Source organism: Lissotriton vulgaris, chromosome 4_1 (genome assembly GCF_964263255.1).
Source record: "Lissotriton vulgaris chromosome 4_1, aLisVul1.2, whole genome shotgun sequence".
Lineage (NCBI taxonomy): Eukaryota > Metazoa > Chordata > Amphibia > Caudata > Salamandridae > Lissotriton > Lissotriton vulgaris.
In genome coordinates this window covers 1,874,345,254-1,874,365,087 of record NC_141691.1, presented here as the reverse complement: position 1 = coordinate 1,874,365,087, position 19,834 = coordinate 1,874,345,254, and the positions used below count along the sequence as shown (strand labels likewise).

The 19,834-nt window shown below is 48.8% G+C and overlaps 1 protein-coding gene across 1 annotated transcript in view; it reads right to left on the bottom strand.

Moving 5' to 3' along the window:
* The window catches only part of SQLE (squalene epoxidase), a 129,940-nt gene that overhangs the window by 15,117 nt on the left and 94,989 nt on the right, over positions 1-19,834 (bottom strand). Inside the window, exon 10 of the mRNA XM_086966204.1 lies at positions 3,935-4,022. Within this exon, the coding sequence (XP_086822330.1) occupies positions 3,935-4,022 (88 nt within the window). The remainder of the gene's footprint in view (positions 1-3,934; positions 4,023-19,834) is intronic.

Sequence of the window (19,834 nt, the reverse complement as noted above, 5' to 3'; positions counted from 1 at the left end):
AATTATCCTACCCTTTAAGGTGGATTCATTTGTTTATCAGTGTTGCCACTAATGGCTTCAGATCAAGCTCTTGATGCCTACTGCTGGCACGTCAAAGTTAAGTTGCTAGCTACCCCCTGGTCTTTACTAATGTGCGAGGATGTAAGACCTCCTGAAATGTTGGAAGCACGACTGACTGTAGACAGAGAACTCGGAAGTGAGGGCCAGACTTAATAACAATAGGATAGTTGGCCTACCACAAACAATTGAGGGTAATATATATTAACATTCTTGGAGAACTGGCTCAAACAATCAGTGACAACAGAAAGATTATCTTCATTATTTGCACTGGATAGGGCTCGCAGACTACTACAAGGACTCAATTGCCCGGAACCACAACCCCAAATGGTAGTGATAAAGTTGTTCCAAGTCCGTGAAAGAAACCATACACTGCTCTATACTACAAGGACAACTTGCAGGGGAGAATAGTAAAGTAAACAGCAAGGTGCTTTGTTCACTGTAGCGAAGAAGAAACTGCAAGTGATGGGCATGAAGTATGCCGTGTTTTTCCCTGCCAAGCCAAAATAACGTTAACAAAAGGAACCATGTTTTTCACTGATCTGCAAGATATGTGTGTGGTAACAATAGATTGAATAACATTAAATGTCAAATGCTTGGATATGCAAGAATACAACTGAGATGGCCATCACACCTGCAATCCCAATGAGAGAGAGAGACTAAGAGTAATAGCAGCGCCTACCTTGAGTTGTGGGTCTCAATCGACCAACGGCATATAGACTTCAGGGGAAATTTAGTCCTTGAATTCCAGCTCTGGGCTTTCGTAATTTTCTGAAGAGGAACAAACTATGTCTAAAGTAACCCAAGAGACAGCAGATGACTTCATCTGACAACAAAGGTCTGAGCTCTGCTGGAGTGGCTCCTTGTTGCAAAGATTATATCTCAACACTGCAGTCTAATGACTGACTGGTGTGCTTGCGGCCTGGGGAGTTGGAAGACTAGAAGGGCAAACTGAGTCACAGTAACCCACTTTTCATTGATGGTACCTGTGTGGCCAAGATAGATGGGATTGGGTAGTAGGTTGAGAATGGGGAGCTTAGAAAATTTGAACAGAGCGTGTTGCTGTATAGTTCAGGGAAGGATAAGTTGGAGAATTGGTTGTTGTCTTTTTTGTTGTTGTTGTTTTACAACAGTATGAGTGGGACGCAGAACCTAACTAAAGTCGTCCTGATCACAGGGAGGAGGGGGAGTGGCACTATCATGGGGAAACAGTATTGAGATTTTGGAATGCAGACACTGTGCTTCCACCCTCATTCTGTTTGAAAAGACTCCCATGAGCTACTGAGTTGACGAGCATGTGTTGATGCACCTTTGTCCAGTGAGTGGTACAGAAACTTGAGAAGAGTTTGGATAGTATTTTCAGCACCCAAAAACAACTTGTTGCCCTCTACTGATGAAGGAATGAATCCAGAAACACGTGTCTAGAGTTACACAGTCAGGCTGCTCCAACAAGGGTGAAAATGTAAAGACTACTACTGAAGTAAGTGTTACCATGCACTGGGGCAAATTGAGTGCTGGGATGTGAGGCAGTGTGCTCCCACTCTCCTTCTATGCCTAAAGTGACCCTGGGGATAGCAGATGACATCTGACAACAAAAGTCTGAATTCTGCTGGGTGGCTCCCTGTTGTAAAGATCAGATCTTAACACTGCTGTGTAATGGTTGACTGAATGGTGTGATTGGGGTCACATTAACCAACTTTTCATGGATGGTGCCTGTGTGGCCATGATAGATGGAAAGTTGAGTGGGTTGAGAATGGTGAGTTTTAAAAATCAGAATGGAGTGTGTCAATCTATAGTCCAGGGAAGGATATATTAGGGAATTGTTTGTTAACTACAGTAGTTCTGATCACAGGGAGAGGGGGGGGCATTATCATGGGGAAACAGTAGGCATAATGGAAGTGTAAGGCCCAGAAGAATAGAAGAGTGCAAAGTAAGGTATAGGTAACCAAATTGACAAGGAAGTTAAAAGTGCTAATGTGAGTTTTAAGGGAGTTCAACAATATGTAAATATTGTAGTGCTCATATAGCGCACAATCACCCCAAGGGGTATCATGGCGCTGTACACATACCGCTCTGTAATCCCTCTTGGCCTTTCCATGTGAAGAGCCCACTCCCGGGCCCTCCAAGGTGAGGCCAGGCATCCTGGCGCTGTTGGGGCCGTTGTGGAGATTAAGCAAGCTATTGCCCAGAGTTGCAGCGTGGGACCCATGATTAGAATAGGCACCAAGGCGAGAATGGTCAGGTCTGGGGAAATTTAGCCCAAGACCCACCTGAGGCAGGAATTGAACCCTGGTCCAGGCCAGACCTCTGCATCAGGGTCTGCTTCTCTAACCATTAAGCCACACTTCTCCACAATAAATAATATAATGTGCAGGCCTATATCAGATGCACAGGGAGCAGTAACACACCTGACAAAAGCAGAGGAACTGGCCCTACAGAAACACTGAAGAGGGCAAGAATATTTTACTCATTACTATGTATATGCCAGAGGTGTCTTGATATTGACAGGCTGGTGGTGACATTTCAATTGACGAACAAAACAAAGGACAAGGATATCTGATGTGTGGGAGACTGCCAGGGAAGGATATACCATTGGTAAATATTTATGCCTGAATATAGATCAAGCAAAAGACACACAATGATGGATGGGATGCGGAACAAATCAAACATTCATCCCCAGTCAAGAGATCTGGGTTAAATCCATTGTTTGTTTGCCTATCATGCCACCCAGCCCAGACCCAGTTAAATGCAAATTAGTTTTGAACCTGCTCCCCATGAGAACTGTCCAGCCCAACTGCCAGGCCAGGTAATCCTCGTACCAGAAACAAGCATCCGGGGATCAGCCTCAGGCTATCACCCCTCGTCAGCCAGGCTAGCTTGAATCCAGTGGTACAGCGAGCCAGAACTATGATGTTAGTAATGCAAATTCTTTGTTTAGTTGCATCTGCCTCATGGTAGCAGCACACTTGCTTCGTAATACACTACGATAGTTAAAGAAATTTATTGTAAACTTTTTTTTGTGTGTCTTTCTTGTGTTTACCATAGGCTTTATTTAACGTCTCAGAGGAAACAGACCTGCAGACGATACACAGTTACACCAAGGATGCAGGGCTACAAGCTTGAACACAAGACAAAAATGAAGCACTGGGCAGGAAAATCAAAGAATGGAAAGTAAAGAAGGCGGTGAAGGAAACGGCAGAGGGTATAGTATCAGGATCAGATGGACTACTCATTGAGTTCTATACCACATATCTTGATCTAATTGCACCAGTGTTAAAGGAAATGTATAAGACTGTGAGAAAAAAACAGCCCTCCACATTGGACTATGCGTTTCTTGAGAGGGCTGATTCATATATTCCCATCAACACAATTTGTGATGCCGTAATGGGACCTTAATTTAATGTGAAAGGCAGAGCGATAATTCATGTGAGGGAGCGATTTGTGATACTTCAGAGGGACCTTAATTTAGGATGTGAACCAGGGCTGGACAGGCAACACAAAGGAGCCCTGGCAATTTTATCAGCCCAGCCCCGTGAGGGATAAGGGGGGGGGGGCAAGTGTGAAGCACTGTTGCTTTTGTTACTGGGGGCCAATACTGCAGCACTGCTGCAAAACAGGCCCCCAATAACAAAATCGGTTTCCATCGCTGCAGAACCGGCCCCCAACAGCCTCCCAGGGAATCGCCTGAAGGCTGCTACGGCCCTGATGTGAACGGAAGAGCAACAATACATGTGAGGGAGCTTGAGATGTGTGTGTAAAGGAAAACAGTCTTTGACTGAAACTGTTGGACTGCTGCCATTGCTGCCTTTGCTACACATACAAATACTGTTAGATACATTTTTTCTTCATTATATGTAATACTGTTTTTAATACTTACACAGACAATAAGCCGATAGGGCCTGATACACACTCTCCTCCAAGTTTGAAGTACAAGAAACACGCCTTCCTTAGTTGGCGGAGAGAATCTGCAAAATAAAATAAAAGTAATTCAATATGCTACTCAAATGCTGAAGGTTGGGACAAAAAGTTATATTCTACATACTGTGACCGGATGTCCTCTGAATGGTATGTTTAGACACGTAATTTGGTTCTGGCCATTAATTTCCTAATGTTAATAGGCAAATAAACATTTTTAGGTTTCGTCTACAGTGCAGCGCTCTTCAAAAGCTATTGGCACCAATACTTTAAAATATATATAATGTGGGTTTTGGTTGTGCATGGAGCAGCATTTATTGCAAACTATGTCATGAATATTGATGAGGTAGGTCCATTTGCGACCCACTGGGAATCGTTTGTGACTTCCTAATTGCAAGTTGCAAAAAGTCGCAATTTGGAACTCGCAAAATTAGGCGGTCGTACATGTGGTCCTAACCCCCAGATTCATCATGCTCCTCTTTTGCGAGTCCTTAATAGCGATTATTAAGGAATCGCTATTAAAGTCTCGCAAAACGGGATGCATGTAGAAATCGCAAAATTTATAGCGATTTCTACTGCTTCCTTATTTGCGATTCGCTAATTGCTAATCGCAAATAAGGAATGACTCCCCATTCATTCCTATGGGCCAAAGCCCATAGGAATGGATGGGGAGTCATTCCTTATTTGCGATTAGCAATTAGCGAATCGCAAATAAGGATGAGATTTCAAGGGTGCCAGGGTGTCCAAAGGACACGCTGTAGCACCCCTGAAATGATGATTTACACTGGTGTTGCGCAGACACATGTCCAAAGGACATGTGTGTGTGTAACATCCAACCTAGAAAAATGCACCAAAGTGCATTTTTCTAAGTTTTCGCTATTTACCGCAAAGTCAGACTTCGCGGTAAATAGCGGCCAAAAATTGCGAATTCGCAATTCTAAAATGGTTCATGAATTGCATTTAAGGAATCTCAAATAGAGATTCCTTAAATGCAATTCCTCGCAATTTAGCGATTTCAAATTTTGTGATTTTTGCATTTGGGATGATTAATCCCAAATGCAAAAAAAGCACCCGCAAAGGGCCAGATTTGCAGAATCTGGCCCTTTGCGAGCCGATTTTTGCTTCATGAATCTGGCTGTAAGTTCCCTATTTTCACAATTTGTGAAGTTTGCAAAGTTTCCCGGTTAAGTCTGCTTTGCCGGCATAATGTTCCTTGCATTGTCGGATACTTTTTATGACGAACAAACGCACCCAAGATACAAAGTGGACGCTGACTTTCAAGTGATTCACAACCCTTTCTCCCATGTCCCCCTCCCTCCCAAAGAAGGCAGATAATCATCACACTCGTACAATTCTTTAATCTCTACTGGAGACTGTCCAAATGCACTGCATCCACGGGACTAAGAGTGGCAGAGTCCGCTGTTGCCCATTTACCTGTTTATATGTCTTTTTCTACATAGAAAATATCTGATTTAGGACTACACATGGGCTGATTGCACTATTCACCAATATAGTGTTATCTGCGTATTTGCAAACATCTTGTGATAGTGACATAGTGCTGTTCTATTCTATGGGTTTTATACAGCAAATAGCTACCCAAAGGGCTCCCTGCACTGGAACAGTCAACATACTCAGTGGCTGTAAGGCAAGACTAGTCACTATGAAGTCAGAGGGCCTTGCTGAATGAGGGCTAATTGGAAGTCAGGCGTAACTCAAGGAGAAGAGTGTTTCAAGGTTTGGGGCCAGATGGGAAGATGAACGGCCACCCAAACAAGATTTGCGAAATTTAGGGGTCTTAATAGGCCAGGATCTTTCTTATGAAGTGACCTATGCAGAATGCAGAAGGCCTTAAGCCGGACCCTCTGCTCGATTATGAGCCAGTGTAAGTCCTTTGGGGTCCTTTTTATAGATTGATGTCTTGGGACATTCATAAGAAGCTTCCGCATGGTCGGCAGCCTCTTCATCATGTAACGATGTGAGCGGAGGAAAAGAGTGTTGCCATTGTCGAGGTGGGAGAAAATGAGAGCCTGGACAATTAATTTTCTAGGTAAGACGGGAAGAAGGTTTAACCTTTCAAAGCAGTCTCAGAACCCCAAAGCAAGTGGCTGCAAGTTTTCTGGCTTGGTGCCGCATAGTGAGACTAGAATCTAGCCCCATTCCAAGGCTCTTTATCACCCCTTTGGGCGTGGAGAGTCTGGACATATAATCTAGCACAGGGGATGGTGTCTTTTTGTTAAAGGTATTGCCCAGTATCATGACCTCAGTCTTGTCCTCGTTAAGCTTCAGTTTGCAGATGGCCATCCATCTGTCCACCTCTTGAAGACAAGGACCCAGTTTGAGGGGCCTGGAGTTGAGAGCGGGGTAGATGAAAATGTCCCCCTTTGTTAAAGTGTATTAGATAACTGGATAGTTTACAATGTTTGTTTTTCTCTGGCAGCAGCGCCGATGGGACGAGGACAGTCATAAGGAGTCAATTGCAGTCCCAGACCCTGCCCTTTCAATCATTACCAGACGTTTTGAGGTTAAAAGTGGTATGAGATGCCAAGGGCCATACAAGGGTCTCCAACATTTTCTGTAATAAGATCTGCTTTTGTTCAATGAAAATCTTTCAGAGCTACTAATATTATTAGTGTTTTAACAGAGACCACATCAGACAAGAATATTGCGCGCTGACGTAATTGCCACTAAAAAGGCTGCTTTCCAAGATAGATGTTGCAAAGAGGCCTTGTGGATAGGTTCGAAAGGAGGTGACATTAACCTGGATAGAACCAGGTTCAATTCCCAAGGAGGAGAAGGATTTCGAACAGGGGGATAAACTTTTTTCAACCCCTGGAGGAAGTCCTTAACCACCGGAACCTGAAAGAAAGAAATCTGATTAGGTGATTTCCTGTACGCTACTATGGCTGACAGATGCACTCTAATGGAAGCATATTTCAAACCAGAAGTTGCCAAGTAAAGTAGGTATGGCAGAATTACCTCCTCCTGCCCTTTAGTAGGATCTAGGTGATGATCCCTACACCATATGTAAAATCTTTTCCACTTGAACGCATAGGACGCCCTCGTGGAAGGTCTCTTAGCCTCCTTTAAAATGTGCATACATTCGGGAGGCAAGTTCAGATGTCCATATTGCAGGACCTCAGGTGCCATGCTGTTAGGTTCAGTGATGGGAGTTTGGGATGCAGTATCCTCCGGTTCATCTTGCTCAACAGGTCCGGCCTGCAAGGAAGTCGTCTGTGTGGACACACAGACAGATGCAGAAGGTCCGGGTACCACCACTGCCGAGGCCAATCCGGAGCTATCAAGATCATCTCCATGTCTGGGCTTGGACACTACCTTCGGAATCAGAGCCAGGGGAGGGAACGCGTAAGCAAATGTTCCCGACCAATCCATCAGGAGAGCATTCCCCTGTGTCCCTGGCCGGTGGAACCTGGACGTGAAGGCATGGCATTTGGTGTTTTCGTCGTCTGCAAACAAGTCTATGGCCGGACGACCCCAGCAACGAAAAAGCTCTTCTACCACTTCGTCGTTTAGCACCCAGTCTGGCTGATCTTCGAAGTGCCTGCTGAGTGCGTCTGCTTTGACGTTCAATTCGCCTGGAAGGTGCACCGCCACTACTGAGAGGCCTTGAGAGAGAAGCCAGTGCCAGATGGTTTGAGCCTCTCGGGAGAGTGGGCGTGACCGCGTGCCTCCTTGCGTGTTCAGATAGAACATGGTGGTCGTATTGTCCGTCTGAACTAGGACTGAGTTGGACTCGATTGCTGGAAAGAAAGCTTTGAGAGCTAGAAACACCGCTCTGAGTTCCAGCATGTTGATGTGGTATGTCTGCTCCTGCGCAGACCACTGACCCTGAATCTGAAGCGGACCCATGTGCGCTCCCCAGCCCTGCAGAGAGGCATCAGTCACTATAGACTGGGACGGTAGAGGTTGGTGAAAAGACACTCCCACCAGCACATTCCTCGTCCGAGTCCACCATTTGATGGCATCCTTCGTTGCTTGGGATAGAGTGATACGATCTTCCCAACGCCCTGTCGCTTGGTCCCACTGGTCTTCGAGAGCCTGTTGCAGAGTCCGCATTCTCAGCCTGGCGTTTGGGATGAGAAAATGCTGGAGGCCATGAAACCCAGCAGGGATGTTACCTGTAGGACTGTTGGAAACAGAGTTTCTAGTAGAATCCCACATTTCTGTCTCATGGAAAAAAGTCTCTCCTCCGAAGGAAACGCTTTTCCCAATTGTGTGTCCAGAACGGAGCCTAGGTAGTGGATGGACTGTGTAGGCCGCTGGACTGCCTTCTCCAGATTTACATGGAGACCGAGCATGTGCAACTGGTGCAGGCAAAGTTGCAGATCGTGTGCTACCCGTACCGGATATGGACCCTTTAGGAGCCAGTCGTCCAGGTACGGATAGATGGAGACCCTTTTTGTGAAGAAAAGCCGCCACCACTGCGATGCATTTGGTGGAGACTCGTGGTGCGGACTTGAGTCCGAAGGGTAGCACTTTGTACTGGTAGTGTTTGTTTCCTACGACAAACCTCAAGTACTTGCGATGCTGCCGTGCAATCGGAATGTGAAAGTATGCATCTTGCAGATCCACCGAACACATCCAATCTCCGGTTTGAAGATGTGGGCATATTTGGTGAAGAGCTAACATGCGGAACTTTTCTTTGACGATGACTTTGTTTAGGAGACGAAGATCGAGTATGGGCCTGAACTTGTCCTCCTGATCTCTTTTGGGGACAAGAAAGTATCTGGAGTAAACTCCCTTTCCCCTTTGAAAGGGGGGAACTTCCTCTATAGCTCTTCTTTGTAGAAGGATTTTCACCTCTTTCCTGAGCAAGCTTAGCTTGTGAGGGCAAGAGTTCTTTGGAGGAATGTTCTTTGGAAGCGCACGGAAACGTAGCATGTATCCATTGCACAGTATATTCAGCACCCACCGATCTTTTGTGATGCTGACCCACTCTGCCAGGTGTTGTGAAGCACTTCCTCCCACTGGAGTGGGCAACGGCGCCAGAGGAAGCCACTGCTCAGGCCTTTCCTCCTCTCATGGTGGTAGAGGACTGCTGGTGACCCCCTCTACCTCTGTTGGATTTGCCTCGAAACTGGGATTTCCCCTGGTTCTTATTTTGGGACCACTGAGGGGTTTGAACCCTCTGTTGAGCCCCTCTTCCCTTGCTGGTCTTAAAACGGCGTTTGAACTCTTTTTTCTTCTCCAAACCCACCGCTTTTACTGTATCCAGCTCTGTCTTCATACGAGTCACCTCTTCGTCAGCATGTTCTCTTAAGAGAGAGGACCCCGAAAAAGGAAGATTTAGGATGCGATGTTGAGCATCCGGCTTCAGCCCTGTGAGACGCAACCAAGCTGACCTCCTGGCACAAACCCCATGTGAGAAGGAGTGTGCCGTAAGAACTGCACCGTCCGCTGCAGTGCTTATCAACTGGTTCGCCACTAGACATCCTTCTTTCAGTGTTTCTTCGAAGTCATTCTGTTCTTCTTTTGGAAGCTTGGACTTAAACCTCTCCATGGAGTCTCATGAGGCTCTATCGTATCTACCCAACAGTGCGGCCGCACTTGAGACCTTCAGTGTGGAGGCAGCTGAATTGCACACCTTGCGACCCCATGAGTCCTGTGATTTGCTGTTCTTATCTGGTGGTACTGAAGTGGAAGCAGAAACTGCATGCGTCTTCCTTGCAGCTGCCACTATCACAGAGTCCACTGGAGGGTCAGATTTTACAAAAACTGGGTCAGAGGAAGCTGGTTTGTACTTCTTCTGTATGCGGGCCGGCACCGCTCTGATGGTTGCTGGAGTAAGGAAAACGTCCTTGACCGGCTCCATAATCCCCGGGACCAAAGGCAGCAGCGGGCGAGAGACAGATTTTTTGTGCAAAGTTTCAAAAATTACTGTCGTAGCCACCTGGGGGACAGACATCTCAATGCTCAGTTTCTGAGCTCCTCTTTGTAGGACATCTAGGTAAGTGCCTATGTCATCCACTGGAGAGGATCTAGAAACAGGACTATCCATTAGCGTAGGAGAGTAATCCCTCTTGGAAGACCTGGTAGAAGAGGTAGATGAAGTAGACGGAGTTCTTCGACGTCTACGGTGCGCACCGTGCCTCCTCTCCTGTGATCTTCTTAGATGTTCTTCCCCTCTAGGAGAGCGAGATCTGACCAGATCTTTTCTTCTGGGTGAACAAGATCTGACCGGATCCTCTCTTCTGGGAGAACGAGATCTAACCGGATCTTCCCTTCAGGGGGAGCGGGATCTTGTTGGCCTTCTCACAGGCGATTTGCTTGCTTGGCGCCTGGGAGGACTGCTTCTGTCCACTTCCTCCACCAGCCTCTGGAGAGGAGATCTGTGCTGAGGACTGACATACTCTTGCATACGTCTGGTAGCCCCTGACTTTCGCCAATGATCCAAAGACTGGTACCATCTGGGTGACAGTCTGTCCTCCGCAGCCGAAGGATCTGGCTGCCGTACAGGCGATCTGCGGACAGGACTTCTGGATCTTGAGGATGTTGTTGATGAGCCAGAAGACTATGACGTGGAATTGCGAGAAGCTGACTCCGTCACCATGATTACAGAGTTCCTCGACGACGATCGAACTCTTTCTGAATGCCTAAACGTCGAGCGTTCCGGCGTCAAATGTCTTTCCCTCGATGCCGAATGCTTCTGGGGAGTCGGCGGACCATCAATCTTGACGTCGAATGCTTCGACGGCGATCGATGTGAGGATCTACGATCTCGACGCCAAACGGCGATGAGCAGCCGACGGCGGAGCCTCCCTCGACGCCGAACGGCGATGACAAGCCGTCGACGGAGCCCTCTCTCTCGATGTCGAATGTCTGTGCGACGACGGCGGGGGGGGGGGGTATTGGTCACCCTCGACGCCGAGCCTCGACGAGACGGCGACGGATACTGCCTCCTCGACGTCGAACGATGTTTTGTTGTCGACAGCGGAGGGGTCTTGGTCCTCGACGCCGAACGTTGTTTCTTAGACGACGGCGGAGGGGTCACACTTCTCGATGTCGGTCGTCGCCTGGATGACGACGGCGGAGGAGTGACCTCCCTCGACGCCGATCGTCGCCGGGTTGACGACGGCGGAGGGGCCTTGGATCTCGACGCCGACCGTCGCCTGGTTGACGGCGGCGGAGTCACATTTCTCGACGCCGATCGTCGCCGGGTTGACGATGGCGGAAGGGATTTCGACGACTGAGCTGGATTCTTAGACGTCGTCGACGTACCTGGTCTTCTTTTCGACGGCGAGCCCGCCGTCGACGGTAATTTTGAAGGTAAATGACCCACCCGTGGTTCTTTCTTCAGCGTCGAGCCCGACGCTGAAGCTGAAGGACGAGAAGACTTCTCTTTTGAAGATGTTCTAGCCTTCTTGGAGCCCTTCTTCACTGTAGACCTTCCTCTGGATGACCTGTGAGCCAGGCCATAAATGCGAATCCTCTCCCTGTCTTTGAGAGTTCTTCCTGACAGGTGCTCGCAGTGAGGACAGGTGCCTGGATCATGTTCCTCAGGCAGACACAGGATACAAACGTCGTGGTTGTCTGTTTTTGCCTTCTTGTTGCCACAAGAAGGACATTTGTCAAAAACGTGAAGGCATTCTCAGTTGAAAATGCTCACTAAACTGACTTAAAAAGACAGTTTCTTACTTGACTAGATGTAAAATGCCAAAGTAAGTAAAAAAGTTGTTAAAAGTGAAGTAATTTTCTGTCAGAAAACAGAAATTAGTGGAGCTGTGTAACCAGGATCCTTCCTGAAGGAGCCAGAAAGAACAACTGACCTAACTGTCACCCCTGAGGCATGATGTGATACAGGGGGTCATGGGTGCCTTAAAGGCACAGTATCAGTTTATTGCTATGCAGCTACTGGTTAGCTTTTCAGTCTTTTTAGACTGTGTGTTTGCAATGCAGCCTGGGAGCTTTCTATGCTTTCAGTGAGTTATAAGAATTTCTGCTGCTATCTGAGCATTAAAACAGTTTCTAAACCATCTTTGGTGTTGTTTCTCACGTTTCTAATGCATATTATTCATGTATGGTGGAAATTCTTCACAGCATATTTCAGCTCTGATGTTATTTGGCTGCTATTGCATGTTTTTATATATATATGCTTATATATATATATCATTCGAATGCCCCAGAACACAAGGACGCCACTCCAAGGGAGAAGATTCACAAATCTTTAATGCAGAGCCACAGCACGCAGCCCCAAAACAGTAAGAAGTCCCAACGCGTTTCGGTGCAGCCTGCACCTTAATCATGGGGAGGGGAAAGTTTGGCAAAACCCGGAGCTGGAACCTCAATTTAATGTCCCTCAGAGGCATTCACTCTCCAGTTAGGCTGTGGACTGTTACAGCCGGTCGGCAAGAGAGAGCGAAAATTGAGCCAGGCATTCTGTCCTGAAGCCCACTGGAGGGCTTGAAACACTACACAGACATTGGGAAACAAGAATAAAATCGACAAAATTACGGACCCTACCGAAAGGGCGAATTGGGAACTTCAAATCCCGGCATGCCACTAACTGGAGAGTGAATGCCTCTGAGGGACATTAAATTGAGGTTCCAGCTCCGGGTTTTGCCAAACTGTCCCCTCCCCATGATTAAGGTGCAGGCTGCACCGAAACACGTTGGGACTTCTTACTGTTTTGGGGCTGCGTGCTGTGGCTCTGCATTAAAGATTTGTGAATCTTCTCCCTTGGAGTGGCGTCCTTGTGTTCTGGGGCATTCGAATGATGTAACACGCGGCAGGCTCCAAGCCGCGGAGGATGCACCGCCTGCAAGCAAACGCGGGTCTGCGAGGCTGTGGACTGTTACAGCCGGTCGGCAAGAGAGAGCGAAAATTGAGCCAGGCATGCTGTCCTGAAGCCCACTGGAGGGCTTGAAACACTACACAGACATTGGGAAACAAGAATAAAATCGACAAAATTACGGACCCTACCGAAAGGGCGAATTGGGAACTTCAAATCCCGGCATGCCACTAACTGGAGAGTGAATGCCTCTGAGGGACATTAAATTGAGGTTCCAGCTCCGGGTTTTGCCAAACTTTCCCCTCCCCATGATTAAGGTGCAGGCTGCACCGAAACGCGTTGGGACTTCTTACTGTTTTGGGGCTGCGTGCTGTGGCTCTGCATTAAAGATTTGTGAATCTTCTCCCTTGGAGTGGCGTCCTTGTGTTCTGGGGCATTCGAATGATGTAACACGCAGCAGGCTCCAAGCCGCGGAGGATGCACCGCCTGCAAGCAAACGCGGGTCTGCGAGGCTGTGGACTGTTACAGCTGGTCGGCAAGAGAGCGAAAATTGAGCCAGGCATGCTGTCCTGAAGCCCACTGGAGGGCTTGAAACACTACACAGACATTGGGAAACAAGAATAAAATCGACAAAATTACGGACCCTACCGAAAGGGCGAATTGGGAACTTCAAATCCCGGCATGCCACTAACTGGAGAGTGAATGCCTCTGAGGGACATTAAATTGAGGTTCCAGCTCCGGGTTTTGCCAAACTTTCCCCTCCCCATGATTAAGGTGCAGGCTGCACCGAAACGCGTTGGGACTTCTTACTGTTTTGGGGCTGCGTGCTGTGGCTCTGCATTAAAGATTTGTGAATCTTCTCCCTTGGAGTGGCGTCCTTGTGTTCTGGGGCATTCGAATGATGTAACACGCGGCAGGCTCCAAGCCGCGGAGGATGCACCGCCTGCAAGCAAACGCGGGTCTGCGAGGCTGTGGACTGTTACAGCCGGTCGGCAAGAGAGAGCGAAAATTGAGCCAGGCATGCTGTCCTGAAGCCCACTGGAGGGCTTGAAACACTACACAGACATTGGGAAACAAGAATAAAATCGACAAAATTACGGACCCTACCGAAAGGGCGAATTGGGAACTTCAAATCCCGGCATGCCACTAACTGGAGAGTGAATGCCTCTGAGGGACATTAAATTGAGGTTCCAGCTCCGGGTTTTGCCAAACTTTCCCCTCCCCATGATTAAGGTGCAGGCTGCACCGAAACGCGTTGGGACTTTACTGTTTTGGGGCTGCGTGCTGTGGCTCTGCATTAAAGATTTGTGAATCTTCTCCCTTGGAGTGGCGTCCTTGTGTTCTGGGGCATTCGAATGATGTTATATATATATATATGTACATATATGTGGAGCACATATAATATAGTGTTTCCGGGGGCCAGCGCATGGGCAGTAATATTCTTATGCTTATGACTATTGATGAGGATCCCCTGGAAGAGAACTAAACCTGTTAAAGGAACGTCCATCTAGCAATGACAAATTGTCATGTGATAATAAACGTGTCATGTCATGTTGTAAAGTGGGGAGTAAAGTCTATTGATACGTTCGAACATATTACGAAGAAAAGGAGAGGTTAAGAGATGCATGTAGACAGCAGGCAGGCCAAAGCGTGGCAATTTAGTGGTGTGCCTGTAATAAGCATGCTCTTTGCTTATCAGCAAATACACGGCACCACTGTCCTAAATGAAGATTTACAGCCATGTATGCAGCAGAGATGGTAAACCACAAGCGCTCATAAAGACAAGCAGGAAACTAGGGAAACACACAATGAGAGCAGAGGAAGCACAGCGGCCGTGAAACAGGCGCTACCTTAACAGTCGACAATGCACCCCCCCCCCCTCCCGGGCCCGAACCACTCCCTGCCCCTGCTGCCTATCCTCCTGGACCGTGAAGCACTGAGCACAGACTCACTCACCTGAGGCTGGGGCCGGGGGCCTGCTGCCGGTCCGACCTGGGCCTGGGCCTGCCTGAGATGCTGCTGCAGCCTGCAGCTCAGACTCTAGGGCGGCGGCGGCGCGAGCGCAAGTGATGGGCAGAAGGCGGGCAGAAGAACTTGAAGGCAGGCAGGGGCTGAGCTAAGGGGGGGGAGGCAGCGCACAAGGCTAGCCAGGTAGGGGCCGGGCAATTTAAATTATGGAAAATAAAGGCAACAAGAACTGCGTCTTCGGACAGTCCTGAGCGTGGGCGGGCCTGGCTTTGTCTTCTCTTGACTGTTGACTCTGGCTATGCGCGCCCCTTATTCACCTTACTCTAACACGCATTTGCGTGTGAGCTCATTGCGCCGCCGGCGGTTGCGCATGTGTTGTACCCCTGTGCCGACAAATGTAATGAGGGCATTGGTCAACACTCACCGGCCACTCTCCAGCCCTGTCCCCGCCCCCCACACGCATACGCGGCGGCGGAAAGTGAAAGTCAGGACAGACTCTCGTAAACAAGTGTGTGCGCGCTGCGCCCGCGTGCATCCACCCTGTCCCGCCGCCATTTCATGATAGTGGACAGTCTCGGGAGCTGGACCCCGGCTGGGGCCCGCACCATTTCGAAGACTCGCACCCTCGCAGGGACCCCGGACGGGGGCCCGCGCTGCGCACCATTTTGTCTGAGCCTAATACTGTGCGGCAACATGTTAGGGGCCCGGGTGGGGCACCCTGGAGTGCGGGCCCCCCACAACGCGGGGGCTGCGGGGGCTTGTGTTACGCCCTTGTTGGTGATGCCTGGGCTATAATAATCTACATGGATTTTTAAGTCTGGCTTGAAAAGCCAGAGTAACTTCCACGTGAACCTATGTGTTAAACAAAAAAGAGCTTTTAGAGTACTATTGAGAGGGGGATGAGGCTCCACACTTGAGCACAGGATTTTATTGGGATGAACTGGTGTGCTTCCACAAAAAAGTTAGCTTGCATTACACTTTTTGGGTTGTCGCAAAGCTTATTCTTAGTACAGCAGGACAGAGTTGGTTATAGGGACCAGCCAAGGATCCTGGTTGTATATACAATCTGTTTATGATCATAGATCTTTTCCCCTCACTGGGCCTTATTTGCTTCAACACAAACTACAGAGCTACATTCCGCCTAGATTTTATGCTCAGCTAATACTGACCGCCTGAAAGTTCCTAAATTTAAGAAAGCTGGAATGGGTAGTAGAGGCTTCTACATGAATGCGACTAGTCTCTGAAATAGTCTGCTGATCACGCTCCGTTCCATCAGCAACCTTTGCACCTGTAGGAAAGCCTTGAAAACTGGCATTGTAACCTCTAGGTTTCTGCATGAGTCAGGATTTTGTTTCGGACAGCTAGCACCAGGATACCTTACCAAGTGGCAGTTCATGCTGTATGAGCATATATATTAAAAGTTATTACATATTTTTGTAAAGGTAAAAGGCATGACATAATATTTATGAAAAGCATATGTTAAAGTAAGAAGGCATTTATGTGTGGATTGTTATTAATTTATATTAAAGCCTATTTTGTTACATGGAATCTCTTAGATTTCCATAGTAGGCAAAGGTTTTGCTGTTGGTTACACTGTGACAAACCAGGGATATAGAAAATTTGCTTTGTGAGAATTGGTGTTACACCCTCTTAGGAGAGATAGTATTTTGCTTAGGCATCTGTAAGTTTGTATACCTTTCAAATTTTATGGCCGTCTCTGGTGCTTTCTTTGGGGAAAAGCTTACACTCAAAACGGTAGATATGAGTTGGTGACTAGCTTTAGACCTGATTAATGCACTAGGAAACATTATGACCGATGCAATAGGTCTACATATTATGACAAAGACAGTTGGTCTAGCTTATTAATTTCAAAATGCATTTGTTAAACCAGTCGACATTTAACAGTTAGATGTTATCACCTGGTGGTACAGGCTATAGACAGATATTTTGTTATATATAATCTCACAGATTACCATAGTGAGCAGGGTTTTTTGTGCTGGCCACCCACTCTGACACACCTTGGGGGTTTTCACAGGCATGATTTTTGTTAGGTACTGTTGAGAGGGGTTGTATATTGTTTTACAAACTGTATTTTCCTACATATTTGTAATTTTACAACTGTATGCATGATTTTTGCCAGTTTATGAGCACATGAATAGGTTGGTGATGGGCAAAGTGTAAAGCCAAAGGGTAAAGAGTGAATCAGTTCATTGGGAAAAGTCATATCAAGTTTCATAGGTTTGATCTGATTATTATTAAACATATGACAAAGCCAGTAGGCCTGAACTACTGAATGTGAAAAGCATGTCTAAAGGATAATATACTTAATTTTAAGGATAGATTGTTAATACACTGTGCTAAAGCCTGCCGCATATTGGAATTTCACAGATTAACATAGCAGGCAATGGTGCTAGTGTTTGGTAATCCACCCGAACAAACAGTGGGGATAAGAGATGAGCACTACAATAATACATGTCAGTGTATGTTAGGAGATATGATATTTTGCTTGCCCAACTGTAATTTTTTTTTTCAAAACCATTTTTATTAGAGGGTCAATCAAGTGCAGGCACAGCCCTCCACAATCAGGAGGAGACTGTCAACAGCGAGTATGAAAAGGCACATTTATGGCATAGCATCGAACCCCTCGTGTACAGCAATTTTTAAAAACTCAGAACACACATCCACCCACCAACCCCCCAGAGCCCCCCCCCCAATCCCCTACTACTGCCCACCCCTTATCCCACCCTAACCCTGTGCACGTGATCATTAAGCAGCCAGAATAGAAGATGTACATAGGTGGGGCCGGCCAACGGCCTAAGGTGCAGGGTCCACATCTTGAGGCAATGCATCGTCCATGTCCATAGGAGGGTCGAGGGGGAGGCCCCTATAGTCCGCCCACCGTTTCCATATTTTGAAATGCTTGCGGGGGCACCCCCGAGCCTCAAAAACAGGCTGCTCCAGTCCCATGATAAAGTCCAGGCCCGCCTTCCAGGCACTAAGGGGAGGGGCTCGCTCGCTTTTCCAGGCCTGCTCCAGGTCCCTCTTTGCCACCACCAGTCCCAACAGCAGTAGGTGGCGCTTGTAGATGTTGCCCCCAATATTTTCTAACACATGTAGAAGGCCCAACCGGGGTGTACGGGGCAGATCCCATCCCAGCACCTCAGACATGCAATCCCAAACCCCGGCCCAAAACCGAGTCAACCGCTCACAAGACCATACAGTATGAAGGAGGGTGCCCCTCTCTGAACCACACCGCAGACACTCCGGGTTGGCAATCAGACCCGCCCGCCACAGTCGCTCCCTCGTAAAATAAGCTCGGTGCAGATATTTGAATTGAATAAAGCGGAGGCGGACTGCAATGGCAGTCCCCCGGGGGGATTCCAAGGTTTCGCGCCAATCGTCTTCGTCCAAGGGGCCGACATCGGCTTCCCATAGGGCCTTCAGTGCCGAGAGCGAGGGGGAGCAGTGCGTGACCAGGGATCGGTAGATCTGGGAGACTTTTTTGTCACCCAAGTCACCCATAAACAGTTTTGCTTCTATGGGACTGAAGTCTGGGAGCTGCTCCAGCCCTACCAGGCTAGGAGTAAGGGCGTGGCGGAATTGGAGGTAGCGAAAGAACTGGGACCTGGGCATGTTGAATTCAGTGCTGAGCTCCTGAAAGGATTTAAGAGTGGTGCCGGAGAGGACATTCCCCAAGGACGAAACCCCGATTGCGTCCCAGCCGTCAAAGCCCTGCAGCGACGCCAGCGCCGGCAGCAGGCCGTTACGCCACAGCGGAGTCTCCGCCGTAAGTTTGCCCCACCACCCCATGCGGTGGAGAGCCCTCCGCCAAACGGCAAACACTAACTGGGTAACGCGGGGGAGCGATCGTCTCCTCCTGGCCGAGTACAGCAGAGTGTGGAGGGAGGCGTCGCCCATCAGAATGTGCTCCAGGGCATAGGCCGGGTCACTACGGTCCCCATACCACCACTCATTGAGCACCAGGAGATGGGAGGCCTGATAGTAGGACAGCATATCCGCGGTAGCCAAGCCACCGCAGTAGGTAGAGAGGAAGCACGTACGGAGCGCCACTCTAGAGGCACCTCCAGCCCACAAGAACCTGCCTAACACTGAGTCAACACTGCGAAACCACTGCGGGTCAATCGGGTAGGGGTGATTCTGCAGCTGGTAAAGAAGACGAGGCAAGGCCACCATTTTGAAAATGGCCGACCGGCCGTATATGTTAAGGGGCATACGTGTCCACGTTTTGATGTCCAGCTGGACCTGGTCCCAGACCGGCTGAATATTCCGGCCCCATGCCTCCGTAGGCGAGGCAGAGAGAAAAACTCCCAAGTATTTCACCCCCTCCACTGCCATCCGAAGGGATGCTGCCCATGGAAGGTCCACCGCGCCATCACCCAGCACCCAGAGAGTCGATTTGCGCGGGTTAAGATAGAGTCCCGACTCCTGGCCGAAGCCCTGCATCAGTTCCAGAACCCGGGGGCCTGTAACCCGAAGGTCGGTCATAAAGAATAGCACGTCGTCCGCATATAAAGCAATGCGGTCCGTGTGGTCCGAGCTCCAGACGAAGCCCCGACACAGCGCGTCAGCGCAGACCGTAGCCGCCAGCGGCTCCATAGCCAGCGCGAATAGGTAGGGAGAGAGTGGACACCCCTGAGGTGTGCCCCGGGTAACCGGGAACCATGCCGAGGCCGCCCCCGAGATCCGCACCGAGGCAGTAACCTCCGTGTAGAGCAAGCGGACGTAGGAGATGAAAATCAGGCCAAGGTTCAACAGCGGTAGAAGAGTGAATAGGAAGGTCCAACTGACTGAGTCAAAGGCGCTGTCTATGTCGGCCAGCAACAACGCCGCCTGGTCCTCTGAAGCACCGATAGCATCAATCGCCGCCTGCGCCCGCCGAATGTTGTGCCGCGTCGCCCGGCGCGGCATAAAGCCAGCCTGATCAGGATGTACGAGGGCAGTGATGTGGGGAAGCAGGCGGTTCGCGAGTGCTTTGGCCAAGAGCTTGGCCTCAAAATTAATAAGGGAGATAGGTCGGTAGGAGTCGTGGCGGTCCGGGGGTCGCCCCGGCTTCTGGAATACAACGATCTCGGCATGCCGCCAGTCCGGCGGGAGGCGGCCCTGCCCACGCGCTGTCTCCAATGCACGT